Source organism: Schistocerca cancellata, chromosome 3 (genome assembly GCF_023864275.1).
Source record: "Schistocerca cancellata isolate TAMUIC-IGC-003103 chromosome 3, iqSchCanc2.1, whole genome shotgun sequence".
Taxonomy (NCBI): Eukaryota; Metazoa; Arthropoda; class Insecta; order Orthoptera; family Acrididae; genus Schistocerca; species Schistocerca cancellata.
In genome coordinates this window covers 155,460,160-155,473,944 of record NC_064628.1, presented here as the reverse complement: position 1 = coordinate 155,473,944, position 13,785 = coordinate 155,460,160, and the positions used below count along the sequence as shown (strand labels likewise).

At 42.9% G+C, this 13,785-nt stretch overlaps 1 protein-coding gene across 1 annotated transcript in view; it reads right to left on the bottom strand.

The window, feature by feature from the left end:
* Window positions 1-3,151: 3,151 nt before the first annotated feature.
* The window catches only part of LOC126176171 (uncharacterized), a 118,176-nt gene continuing 107,542 nt past the window's right edge, over window positions 3,152-13,785 (bottom strand). The window contains exon 9 of the mRNA XM_049923311.1: window positions 3,152-3,345. Coding sequence (XP_049779268.1) covers window positions 3,152-3,345 — 194 coding nt within the window. The remainder of the gene's footprint in view (window positions 3,346-13,785) is intronic.

Here is a 13,785-nt window from a genome sequence, read left to right as displayed (position 1 = left end):
CATGTTATAGCGATCTTCTCTGAGAAAACTGGTATAATTGCAAATTAATGATGGTAACGATAGGGCCTTTATTTGGTGTTCTTCCAATACGGACCAAGACGGGTTACCTAACCAAGACACCACAGACAATAGGACCATTGAAGGTAAAACGACGTGTAAAAAAAGTTCATATTTTTCAGAACTGAGTCATTTACAGTACAAGAATGTAGACTAATAATACAGGGAAATCGGTCGATTTATATTTGCAAGAACACTACATGTTCGATTTCCGCTGCATCATCATGCAGTCATCAGCTTTACGTCTGGTTTCCTCCTGAAAAAAGAATGCCACGCGTTCTCCAGTGTGTTACTGTTTGGTGACACTAAGTGCTACTGAGGTACTGCTCTGGGATGACGGTGGTAAGATAAAATCATTGAGTTGACTGCTATTATAAAGACAACCTACAAATTACAAAGCTGAATATAATATAGCCATACTGTAAAATGAAGGTTCCAAATAAATAAGTTTGCGCAGCTGTAAATAAAAATTATTAAAAAATAATTAAGAGCGCAAACTGCAGTAAACCACGTATCTTGGCAAAAAATCTATTGGACGATGGGGAATGTTACTCTAGTGTCGGAAAACTGAGTAACATTCTAGTATACCATTAGACAAAGATGTACTGCTCGTACGTCAGAGGTTATCAGATTAGATAAATGATTTAAAAACATGATAACGGAAGGATATAATCACAGAGGAAGACTGCTGCTGAACCAGATCCCTAACCCAGGCTCTTATACTCTCGGATAGCATTCAAACGGAATGTCAATATTCACCACCTATCCTTCTTAGCTTAGGGATCTTTTCTTCCCTCCACATTATCATTCCTGAACCTTACTCGGGATACACACCTAAATTATCCTAACCCCCCCTAAACCCAATTCTTCTTAACTATTCAACAAACTATTAACCTCACCTTTCTTTCTTCCAAGCTTACCAAACATGTGATGTAGATTTTCCATGTAAAATAGCATCAAGAATCATCCTTTCTTGAATTACATAATTTTATAGCATTATTACGCAGTAGAACATAAGGCATATCCTCACTCAACATATAAATTATAAAAGCACAAATGTCTTTATTTGAATTCAAAAGTTTCAATATTGTTCAAATGTGTGTGAATTCCTAAGGGACCAAACTGTTGAAGTCATCAGTCCCTAGACTTACACGCTATTTAAGCTTACTTAAACTAACTTATGCTAAGAACAACACACACACCCATGTCCGAGGAAGGACTCGAACTTCCGGCGGGACGGCCCGCGCAATCCATGACATGGTACCTCTATCCGCACGGCCACTCCGTGCGGCGTTTCAATATTATTTTAACTTTTCCAGTATCTGTTTCTAATAGTTTTAATACCATTGGATGAAGAACGATTGTAAATGAATTTCCAATAGCATATTATCCTCTTGTCCACCCACCCCATTCCCCAAATTTGAAAAGAATGAAGGAGTTGAAACAATATTATTATGAAGGGCGTGACTTTATACTGAATCTAAGCTAATTTCGTACAGAAAGCATACGTACCTCGTTGTTTGCAGGTCTACAGGTAGAGTCACCAGACGCAGTATGGGAAGCGTTGTGGTCCATTGCACAAATGACGGCTACGGGACCAGCAGTCTCACTGGCACTTTCTGGGTGGTCCATAGCCGAGGAATTGACAGTGGTCTTGGCATCAGGAAAGGCAGATGTACCGGAGGAGGGAATGGAGGTTTTACTGGGGGTGGAAGGTGGAAAAGAAACGATAGGGGTGGCTGCACAGCCATTGGAAGTGTTGTCCACGCTGGAGGCAGAATTGATGATGGAAATGATGTTGGATGTGCCTGCATTGGTAAGTGTACAGGAGGTGGCAGGAGTGGAGGCAGATGAAGGAAAAGTAATGATGGGTGAAGCAGTGGAGCCTGTGGGGCTCTGTGTCGCAGCCCTGCTATATGCAGTGGTCCCATATTCATTGGTGGGGGAACCAGTGGACATAGTAGAAGAGTAACTTTTGGGTACACTGGAGCCAAAAGACCGAATGGCAATTGAGGGGGAAGTGACTCTAGCGATGGTGGTACAAGTATGTACTGAACCAGAAGCAGGAATTGCACTGGAAACCGAAGAGCCGAATGTTTTGGTGGGGGAAGGAGAACGAGTTGATACAGCACTTGAGGTGGAAGAGGCGAAGGTAATTGTGGGGCATCCTGCATTGCTACTTGGAGTGTAAGCTCCCACTCTGTCGAAGCCGGACCCCACAGTCGCATTTGAGGAAGCAGATTTAATAGTTGGCGACCTGGTCCTGCTACTGGGAGTGTAAGGGCCTTTTGCACTGGAGCCAGATACAGTGGTTGCATTGGAAGCAGATGAGGCAAATATAATGGTTGGAGAAGCGTCCCTACTAGTGGATGCATAAGAGCCTTTTGCACTGGAGGCAGAAGTGGTGGTTGCGTTGGAGACAGATCGGTCAAATTTAATGGTTGGGGAAGCGGCCCTACTAGTAGATGCATGAGAGCCTTTTGCACTGGAGGCAGAAGTGGTGGTTGCACTGGAGGCAGATCGGTCAGATTTAATGGTTGGGGAAGCGGTCCTGCTACTGGGGGCATAACGGTCTTCTGCAGTGGCAGCAGAAATGGAGGTTATGTTGGAGGCAGATGGGCCGAATTTACTGGTAGGCGAACTAGATCTGCCACTGGTGACATAAGATCGTTTTGCACTGGAGCCAGAAGAGGTCGTTGCCTTGGAGGCAGATCGGCCGAATTTTATGGTTGGAGAAGCGGCTCTGCTACTGCGGACATATGAGCGTTTTGCTGTGGATGCAGACGTGGTCGTTGCATTGGAGGCAGATGAGCCAAATTTAATGGTTGGGGAGGCGGTTCTGTTACTGGGGGAGTAAGCATCTTTCACACTGTCAGCTGTTGAAACAGTACTGTAGTCTGAAGGGAGGGAAATGACGTTGGGTGATATGGCATAGATACTGGTATTGCAGGAACCAGTTTTGCTGGTGGTTGAAGCATCAGTCGCAATGGAGGTGGCAGAACCTCTGGTAATGTCTGGTGAAGCAGCTGAGGTGCTGGGGGACTGAGCAGTGACTACAGTGGTGATAGAAGAGGCAATGGTCAGTGTGGGGGATTCAGCGACGGTACTGGGTTTGGAAGCAGTCGTGGCGCAAGGAGCGTAATCGGCGGTCGCACTGGCAACAGAAGCGCTGTTGGAACTGCACGCAGAAGCAGAAGCAGCGGAGCTGCTCCGAGCTGCCATCATAGCGCTCACCACGCCGCTCAGCAGGCTGGCCTTTGAGGGACTCAGGGCAGTGATCTTCGGAACCTGTACGAGAAACAAAAGCTGTCTCAACAAATAAGGGTGATCTATTAACTAGATAAAATTATGTGCAAGGCGTTTTAGGAAGAATGCAACCAAACTGAAAATTACGAGGGTTATTCGGAAAGTAAGGAACTATCGGTCGCGAAATGGAAACCACAGTGAAAATCCGACGAAGTTTCGCACAGGTGTGTTGGGCAGTGTTTCTAGTGTGCCCATCGATCGCGTTACGTCGTTCGCTTTAGTTCTGAGCACACGGGGAGCACAAAAAGATACCTAGAACAATAGTGTCTCTCGCCAAGTACGAGGGCCTGGTGAGAAATTTCGCCTGAAGCTATGCAGCCAACATTACTTAACTGTCGTGCGTTTTCTTCTTCAAGACAATTCTCAGCCGCTTACTGCAGGGGCAATGAAGATGCTCCTGCAACGTTTTCAATTGGAAATGTTTGATTACCCACAATATAGCCCGTAATTGTCTCCCTCTGAGTTTCATCTCTGCTCGCATGAACCGCTGGCTATTAAGACAACATTTAGGCACAGACAACGAGCTGTAGGCCAGCGTAGAGAATTGGCGGAAAGCACTGGCGGCTGCCTTCTATAACGAGGGTATTGGAAAGTTGGTACAACGCTACGACAAACGTCGAAGTCGGATCGGCGACTATGGCGATACGTAGCTGGAAGTCGTAGCTAACTGTTGCAAATAAAACAGTTTTGAGTTTCAGTGTGGTTTCCATTTCGCGATCTATCGTTCCTTACTTTCCGAATAGCCCTCGTAGTATGAGTTCTGCAAAATTGATGAATTGGTGGCTAAATGAAATGCCACTAGTTAAAATTACAATGACTTTTTTATGCGTTTCAGGAGATACCTCTCATCAGAATGTCTGTAAATCAAAATACAAATGACAGAAAATATACATGACGAAAGTACAAGCATTACGCAGTTTCGTCATACTGAGAGCTGACATAAATACCATGATCAGCTAGGTATTACGATGTACAAAGGCACGTTGTAACTGATACAACTGTCATTGCAAACTAATTCCAAAACTACAACATGCTTTTATGGTAAACGATTTGTGACACCAGAGGGTGGTGAAGTACACTTGGGGGGGGGGGGGTGTCGCTAGCGGCAAAAACAGAATAATAAATTTTAATTTATTTACATAAAAATTACTGAATATAAAACACAACAATCAGAAAGCTTTACAAACCGAGAAAGTTAAACAACACGTCGTAAAACAATTTTTACTTTGAAATAAAATGCCATCAATAGAATCGAGATGTAAAAAATATGCATCAGGTATAAAAACCAATTATACAAAATCAAAATCGTACACAAAAGACGTACTGACAAAAAGTGTGTACGATCCTTCATACTGATATACAAAATATATGAAATTCGAATGTTAACCAGAAAAAAAGCGCTCGTGGTATACAACATGAATACAAGCACTCACAGGATCAGGTAATAGAACTAATACCATTGGAAGATACTAAAATAAATGAAGAGAAATGCGAAATACAAAAATAATGTAACAAAGCCCCAGGAATACAAAGCAGATGGGGGGATGTAATAATAAATATAAAAATAATTATTCACTTGGGTGTCATTTAGCACGTGAGGGACAACTCGTGTTTCCCATAGACAGTGGTCTTACGACACTTCATGTCGAACCAAAAGGGCGTGAGTTTGATATTTGAAGAGTTAGAAATTTTTATACACCAATCGCGCGATCCATCTTCAGTACTGAAGGAACAGCTGTCTTCAAGACACCAGTGGCTCCTTAAATATTTGAGGAAACACTATACTTGTAATTCTATGTGTTTCCCACCAGCTCTACTCTACTCCACATATGTATTCAGTCATGCAGTTGGTCGTCACACCTTTCATTTTCGTCGTATCTTATTACGTATGAAAAATTCCAAATTTTTTGTGTGTACTTGCGACACTTTCCTTCATTCTACCTTAGTTTTGTACTATTCTTTTTGCTTTATGTTATTTTAGGCAAATATATTGTTTCTGCGCACACTTTTTTGATATGTTTTTTTCTTGAGTGTTTGAGTCTCTGACGGCTTTGGCAGTCAAAGTTATTTTGCATTTCATTTACTCATTAATGAGTTGTTATTACTTTTTCTATGAAAATGAACAGATGGCATTGTTGGCCAGGAGGCCCCATGCGGTGAAGTTCGGCCGCTAAGTGCAAGTCTTATTTCATTCGACACCACGTTGGGCGACTTGCACGTTGGTGATGAGGATGAAATGATGATGAGGACAACACAACACCCGGTCCTCGAGCAGAGAACATCTCCAACCCGGCCGGGAATAGAATCCAGCCCCGCCCGCATGAAAGGCGAGCATTTTACTACCCAGCCAAGCAGCTGGACCACTTTTACTGTATCATGTGTAGCATTTCATTATTGTTTATTTTAATGTTCTTATTTTAATGTTATTACTTGTTCGATCTCCATCTCCTTTCCTGTGAGTGTGGGAGTTATTGCTCTAATTCTTTTTATGTCTCATTTTTATGTTTCGTTATGCGGAAATAGGCTTTCTGTACATACAGGGTTTGAGTTCCTGACAAAGTTTAAAAAACTTTTTTTGTTTATTTATTATAACAATTTGATCTGTTAACTTTTATGCGTTTCCAAATCAATATTATGCGCTTCACACTACCTTGTATTCCTGGAGATTCGTTTCATTATTTTATGGAATTCATCTTCCTCTTGATTTATTTTAGTATCTTTCAATGGTACTAGTTCCATTACTTGCTCTTGTGTGTCTTGTATTCCACAACTGCTATGTTCTTGTTTTTCTTTTTCTTTTTTTACATTGGAATTTCATATATTTTGTACATCAGTATATAGAATGGTTCACACTTTTTGTTAATATTTCATTTGTACATTATTTTGATTTTATATAATTGTTTTGTATACCTGATGGATATTATTATATATCTCTATTCCATTGATGGCATTCTATACCAATGTAAAAATTGTTTTACGGCATGTTGTTTAACTTTCTTGCTTTTTATAATTCTTGGAAAGTTGTGTTTTATATTCATTATTTTTTATGTAAATAAATTAAAATTTATTATGTTTTCACCGCTAGCGGCACCATCTATGTATATTTCACAGCCCTCTGGTAGCATAAAATGCTTACCTATAAAGCATGATGTAGTTTCGAAATTAGTCTGTCATGACAGTTGTATCAATTACAACGTGCCTTTTTACATCTAGGCCCTAGGTGATCATGGTGCGTATGTCAGCTCTCAATATGACGAAAATTTGTAATGCTTGTTCTTCTGTCATGTTGCTCTATATACCTTTGTATATTTTTTGACATTTGTGTTTTGGTTTCCAGACTATCTGATGATGGGTATCTTTCGAAGCGCGTCAAATAAAGACATGTTTTTAACTGTGGCATTTCATTTAGTGACCAATTCAGCATGAAACGTGGCAAAGTGCTGTGCACTTCAGTTAAACAGTAGTTTTAAGAAATTCATGTGATATCCAAAAATATGAGGTGGCTTCAGAAAGAAACCCGGTTGTGGTTTGTTCAAGCCTTTTTAATTAAGCGAGCGCCGACTAGAATGCAGCAGGATGGCAGACAGACGGACGACCAGAGCGGAGGTAGCGTGCCGAAGAGTTACGAGAAGAGCCGAGTCGGGCGCGGTAGGCCAGAGCCGTGACTTGGAAGAATGTGAAGGCGGAAGGACACAGAAAAGCCACGCGTAGCTTAGAAATACGACACAGCATTCACAGTCGGACGCCCATTGGGGATGGAGAAGGTGGACTGGTCCAACCAGAGGCTGTCAAAGGGTAAAAAGTAGTTCGTTTGAAAAAACTTTAAATTAGAGCAATGGGATGCCGGTGATGCAGGCAATAATACCAAACTATTTCTACCGACTTAACACCATGACGACGGACAAATTGGTGTCTCAGTGTATTTACATTATAATTCGTTAGCCTTCTTGCGACCTCGTTCTAATACCTCGTGATCAGGCATAATTTACTGCTTTTTGAACACCGAGCAGTAACACACAAAGATAGTAGATGGAAGGATACAAAGAAACAATCAGACTCATGGGTGTGGATCCACTTAATCATTAGAAGACTAAACAAGAGGGAAACATTATGAAAGCAATGCATACGCTACTTTGTAGACATTATTTGTATAGATCAGAAGAAGAAAAAGCGCAGATCTGCACAGTGCCCGCATCTGCCCTTTAGTTTCTGTCCACACCCATGAGTCTGATTGTTTCTTTGTATCCTCTCATCTACTAAAATTAGATTTGAGAGCAACGATACCTACAGCGTTCGAAGTATTCATAGTATTGAATACGTGTGTTAATGTCTTCCAATGCCCACTCAAGGAAGACAAGGATACACAGTCTGGCTACAGTATTATAAATACGCCTCAGTTTGTGGATGAACTCAGACTTAGATTGATAATCATTTTGAATATTTAGTAGTACTGTACCCATTGGTCTTAAACTCGCTTTCAACGAATGATTCCCACAGCTACAGGGACACTACTTGTGATACCTCTGAGACAAAATACTTACGCAGTGCTATAAGACGAAAAGATCGACCTGACTCAAACTGTGGGAAGTTTGTCTCACAACCTTCGTACCTGGATAAAGAGCTTTTCCTATTTGAGATATCTGTGAACATTGATGCATAAGAATATTTAAGTAGAAACTAAACTCCTTCAGCTACGACAATGTTTAAAGAAATCGTCTTAACGGCACTAAATCGTAGTTTGGGAATCGTTTACTGGCTGTACTCTGCCGCATTTCGCTGGTTGGAAGGCAAAAAGCTTACTGACAAATTTCACACAAGGAAAAGGGGGACGAAATATCCCCACTGGAAGGTCATGTTGTTTTATTTAAATGATTACAAAATCAGCTAAAACGAACAGTGAGGCTGTCAGTATAAGCACATTACTGTTGTCAGAACGATGTTGCACTGCCCAGGGCCTCTAATGATAAAAGGGCCCCTTTAGGTCAGGCATATTGTATACAGAAGTGGAAGAGAGAGCACCACTAAATTCCACAATCCGCATGCATTGCATACACACAGCAATTACTGTTACAGTATAGTATTGGAGCCCAATGAATGAATGGCATATTTTCCGGTGAAAAAGAGCAGTGGCAGACAGTCTTCGCTACGTTAGGTTACTTAAACTGGTGTCACTCTGAGCTAGAGTTTATGGTCAGCGACTAAGTATAAGGTTAATGAGTCGGATGCGGGTTCTGCAACTGTGAAATACTTTCCTACATTATAGAAGTGAATATCAAATCTGAACTAATAATGCCAAAATTTTGAACTTGGATAGCTTACAATGAAAATCTTTTTGTTTATTGCAAAGGAAAACAATTGATTTTCTAAAACATTCTCTGTGATACACAACTTGAAACAGGTCACGTCGACCAAATCTTGTGGTAGAACTGACAGCGACGTATAACGGAAGGCAGTAAGATCGCTTGGCTTTTGGTTTGGCAGTATTCGAAAGCCATTTCTAGGCGCAAGTAAATTAAGAAAGGTAGCGCAATTTTGTTATCATGTAACGTCTTCATCAATTTCTTTAGTTTTAATGTAATCTGCGAGTAATTCCTGATGTTTGATATTAACATGAAAAGAACTCCGTAGACAGGGAAAGAACCTCTTCTTGGGCAACTACTTCTATAATGACCAAAAGTCAAAAAATGGTTCAAATGGCTCTGAGCACTATGGGACTTAACAGCTGTGGTCATCAGTCCCCTAGAACTTAGAACTACTTAAACCTAACTAACCTAAGGACATCACACACAACCATGCCCGAGGCAGGATTCCAACCTGCGACCGTAGCAGTCGCGCGGTTCCGGACCGCGCGCCTAGAACCGCGAGACCACCGCGGCGGCCACCAAAAGTCATTACATGATCTTCAAGCACATGTGATCCAGCAACGGTATGAAGAAAATGATAGTAACAATGACGGTAATAATTTAATTATCCGGTAACTTCACACTTCTCAGTGAATTTTCTCGAACTAAGTAATTTGCTGAATTAGTGAATATTTCAAAATGGCTTTACATCGAGGCTATGATGCCTAGAAGAGTCTTTACATCGTGCTGACATGAGAATAGCGTAATCTCCACGTCAGAAGATTGCTTCCGATGGCTCTGAGCACCATGGCACTTAACATCTGAGGTCATCAGTTCCTTAGAACTTAGAACTAATTAAACCTAAGTAACCTAAGGACATCACTCACATCCATGCCCGAGGCAGGATTCGAACCTGCGACCGTAGCAGTCGTGCGGTAAGATTGCTTCTACTTAACCATTGAATAGACTCGCATTTCTTTTTCCACCGTGACTAATTTTGTAAGCTAAGCACATCATCCGAAACAGCACACTCCTTGGTCTGGGAAATGTGGCCACAATGGTTTGGTGGAACGAACTATCACAGGTGCACTGCGTGGTTTCAGGCATTTACTTTTAAGAGGCACAAACATATTTACTTTACCTCTGGCAACCTCAAGAGAAAGACGTTATAATCCAGAATCAGCATTAAACATCACATTCCTTCATTACCAATTGGGCAGAGCCGGTTTACGTTGCGAAATGACATAGGGGGAAGTCATGGTAAACAGAAATTCTGTCTCCAGTAGACTTACTTACATTAGAAAATTTTATTTTATTTGATGAAACGATAGCCATTTAAAGGAACAGAGCTCTTATTTTTCTTGTACTTGATTGAACTAGAGACGTTGAAAAATTTGGTGCTGGACTGTGATTCGAATTCGTATCTCATCTTCTGAGGATCTGAATCTCTCGGAATAGTATAGTTCAATCATTTCGTTCCTTTTCCCAAGACTGCAATCTTCTCTAGGTCTCCTCCAAAGGTAAGTATGTGGGTCCGAATCCTGATCCAGTACAAAAATATTCATAATTTCATTTCAAGCCCTGTCACGTGCATACCAGTCTGCTAGTGAAAATTAACGTGCATTTTTAATGTCTGTTCATGTGTTGCCAACAATCGCAATAGGTGTCGTTATTTCTGGTCAAACACGCACACATCTTACTGTTGGTGAGTAAGCAAGTGTTACTTAAGCTATGTTCGTGGCTGATAAAGAAGGACGGTAGGTGTGCGGTTCGATTGTCGCTCAGACACAAAAATTTGTATACTTATTTTAGATTCAAACATCTAGCAGCTGGTAAGAAAAACCGATACGTAACATTTGATTTTACTTAGTTAACAATCCGATTGCGTGCTGGGTTCGTTTCTCCGTCACAGAACGAACACCATGTGCTTCATCTTTAAATGCATGAACACTTTGTTCCTTCTGAATGGAGATATATCACACATCTTTCGTGGTTAGTTAACAGGGACGAAAGGGTCTTTACAGGAGTTCCGGTTTATTACGAAACTGTCTTTTTTTTAAGTTTAGATTTGGTTACTGATATTGGCGAAAATTTCTGTTATTCGTGCCTCTTCTTGACTAGTCAGCAATATGACATGATTAGATTAGCTTAGATTAATACTTGTTCCATAGATCATGAATACGACATTTCGTAATGATGTAGAACGTGTCATTTTAATAAAGGTTTCTTTACATACCATGATTCAGTTTTTTGCAACAATTTTTACTCTCTCTCTCTCATTGATTTTTATTTTTATGTCTCTCCCTCACTCTCTATCTCTCTTCTCCCTATCTCTCTCTCTCTCTCTCGCTCTCTCTCTCTCTCTCTCTCTCCCTCTCTCTCTCTCTCTCTCTCTCTCTCTCTCTCACACACACACACACACACACACACACACACACACACAGGCACACAGTCTTTTTTTATTTTTATTTGTTTGTTGTGCTCGACTATCGGCGAGGTACGAAAACGTTCGTCGATCATTTTGTTAGTTTTGAGTACACTTACGAAAGACATACGAAAACAACTATGAGAGCTACTGATTTATGAAACTTAGTTTGCAGTCAGTTCTGAGTATTATTAGTAACTACGCTCCAGTCGCTAAACCCAGTTACAGAAATGTAAATCGCGCCGGCCGCGGTGGTCTAGCGGTTCTGGCGCTGCAGTCCGGAACCGCGCGACTGCTACGGTCGCAGGTTGGAATCCTGCCTCGGGCATGGGTGTGTGTGATGTCCTTAGGTTAGTTAGGTTTAAGTAGTTCTAAGTTCTAGGGGACTTATGACCTAAGATGTTGAGTCCCATAGTGCTCAGAGCCATTTGAACCATTTTTTAGAAATGTAAATCAGACGGATTACGTATTCCAGGCCGTAGCAGCCGCGTCTTTGAGACGTCAGCTATGGTCACTTCCCAGCCCACTGTAAGATCACATCGGTTGTCTTCTTCCTGCTGGTAATGTAACTGAGATTTGCAACAAGGCAAGGTATATTTGGCAACTCTGTGATCGACGAGTTACTTCATGGTGTGCACGGAATTAAGCCTCAAAGTTCACTTGATTTTTCCTGTCATTTCCATTGAATAATCTGAGTTATTATTAACGCTTTAGCTGTAACAAATGATTGTAAATTTACGGTTTTCAGCCCAGAAAAGTTGTTGCATGCCTGCTTTCGGCCGGTGAGCGGCGAAGACGTCTTGTTTACGTCCCGTCCGCAGTGTCGCGAGCGCGCGTAGTTTGTTTACTTCCTCGCCGCAGCTAATACTCACGTCCGTTAACACTGAGTCGCCATGGCTCATTCGTACAGAAAAGCTACCATCAAGATCAGCTTCCAGCCCGACTACGCACGACCACGAGCCTTTGAAGTCGAACGATTCATCCGTGACGAAGTTGAAATACCTACACAGCACATCATAGGTACCCACATATCCATCACAAGTAGAGTCGTTTACGTTAAGATGGTCGATGACGGGTTATGTCACGCAGTTGTGAACAGATGCGCGAACACTCTCAAGTTCAAACACTCCGATGGTCACATCGGAGAGGTTACTGTTGACCATGCTGGACTAGGATTACGCACACTAAGAGTCTTCGAACTCCCTTTCGAAGTACCACCGGACGTCGTTACCTCAGCTTTCCGCCCTTATGGGACGGTAATTAGCCACGTGGCCGAAAAATAGAACACCTTCGAGACGTACCAGGTCCTCAACGGCGTCCGACAAGTGAAAATTGAATTAAAGAAACATGTGCCGTCCTACTTAGTCATAGGTGGCTGTCGAGCAATAGTAATGTACCACGGACAACCTCGTACTTGTTCTGGTTGCGGCCAGGAGGGTCATGTGCGCTCGGCGTGTATTCAACATCGGGTTACACAACTTCCATTACATGACACGACACCACCTCCTACGCTCACGGCCCTCCCCCTCAATTACGCAGAGGTGACACGATCGACCGTCATGACAGACGACAACCCCCCCGGAAGACAGGAAGCGTTAGGATGCGCACCTGTCGCCGGTCCTGGATTGACCAACACCATTACGGTGTCTGCAGAAGTTGAAGAACGCCGCCCATCGACTCCACATGAAGATTCGGACGAGAGAATGGAACTCGACGCTAGGGTTGTACCGACCTCTGCCTTTCTACCTGAGGGGGATGCTATACGGGAACCACAAACTCTTTCGGACACAGAAACCCACGTCCGCAAACAAAGGTCACCGAGAAAGCATAAAAAGCGACGTCGCACACCCTCAGACGATTGCCTCCAGCGGACGTCTCCTCCAGTTGACGACCGGACGGCCGACGAAACGACGAGGAAAATGGATGACACGAGATCGCCCTCGCCTGTCACTTTGTCTGATTTTGACAAACCATATTCCGCTCTCTTGGGCAAACGGATGGCCAGCACAGCGCCCGCCGTTGGTACACAACCGGAAACAACTGCGGATTCACCCTTAGTCACTCAGCTCACAAGTGTTCTACCGCAACCACCGTTAACTTACGGACCTTGGGCGGATGACATTGAAGACGATTCTACGGCCGCTGTGGTGGATGAGGTCTCTCCTCCCACACCTCGGTCCCTCCCGAGTAGCAACAGATGACGGTGCGGACGCGGCCAGCAGATCACAGGCCACACCTTTCACGGCGACACTGACGGCGGCCCCCACCGCTTAACGAACATCAACATTAACACCATTCGGACACGTACGAAGTTGTCGCTGCTCCAAGACATGCTCGATGCAGCAGACGTTGACATTGTCATTCTCCGAGAAGTCTTCGTCACCGATTTCCCGGGTATGTATGGTTATACGGCTCATGTGTCCCACGCCTCGCCAACTAACAGTGGAGTCGCAATTCTCCTCAGAGAGGGCCTCGAGGCGGACAAAGTCCGATATCTCCCCGACGCTAGAGGAATGGCCGTAACGGTGCAAGGCGTCTGGTTTATCATTGTGTACGCCCCTTCCGGAACGAATCGCCGTCATGACCGATTGCTCTTCTTCGCAGAAGGAAAAGCACCGCTTTTTCAGGGCAGGCACGATGACTTGATGTTAGGGG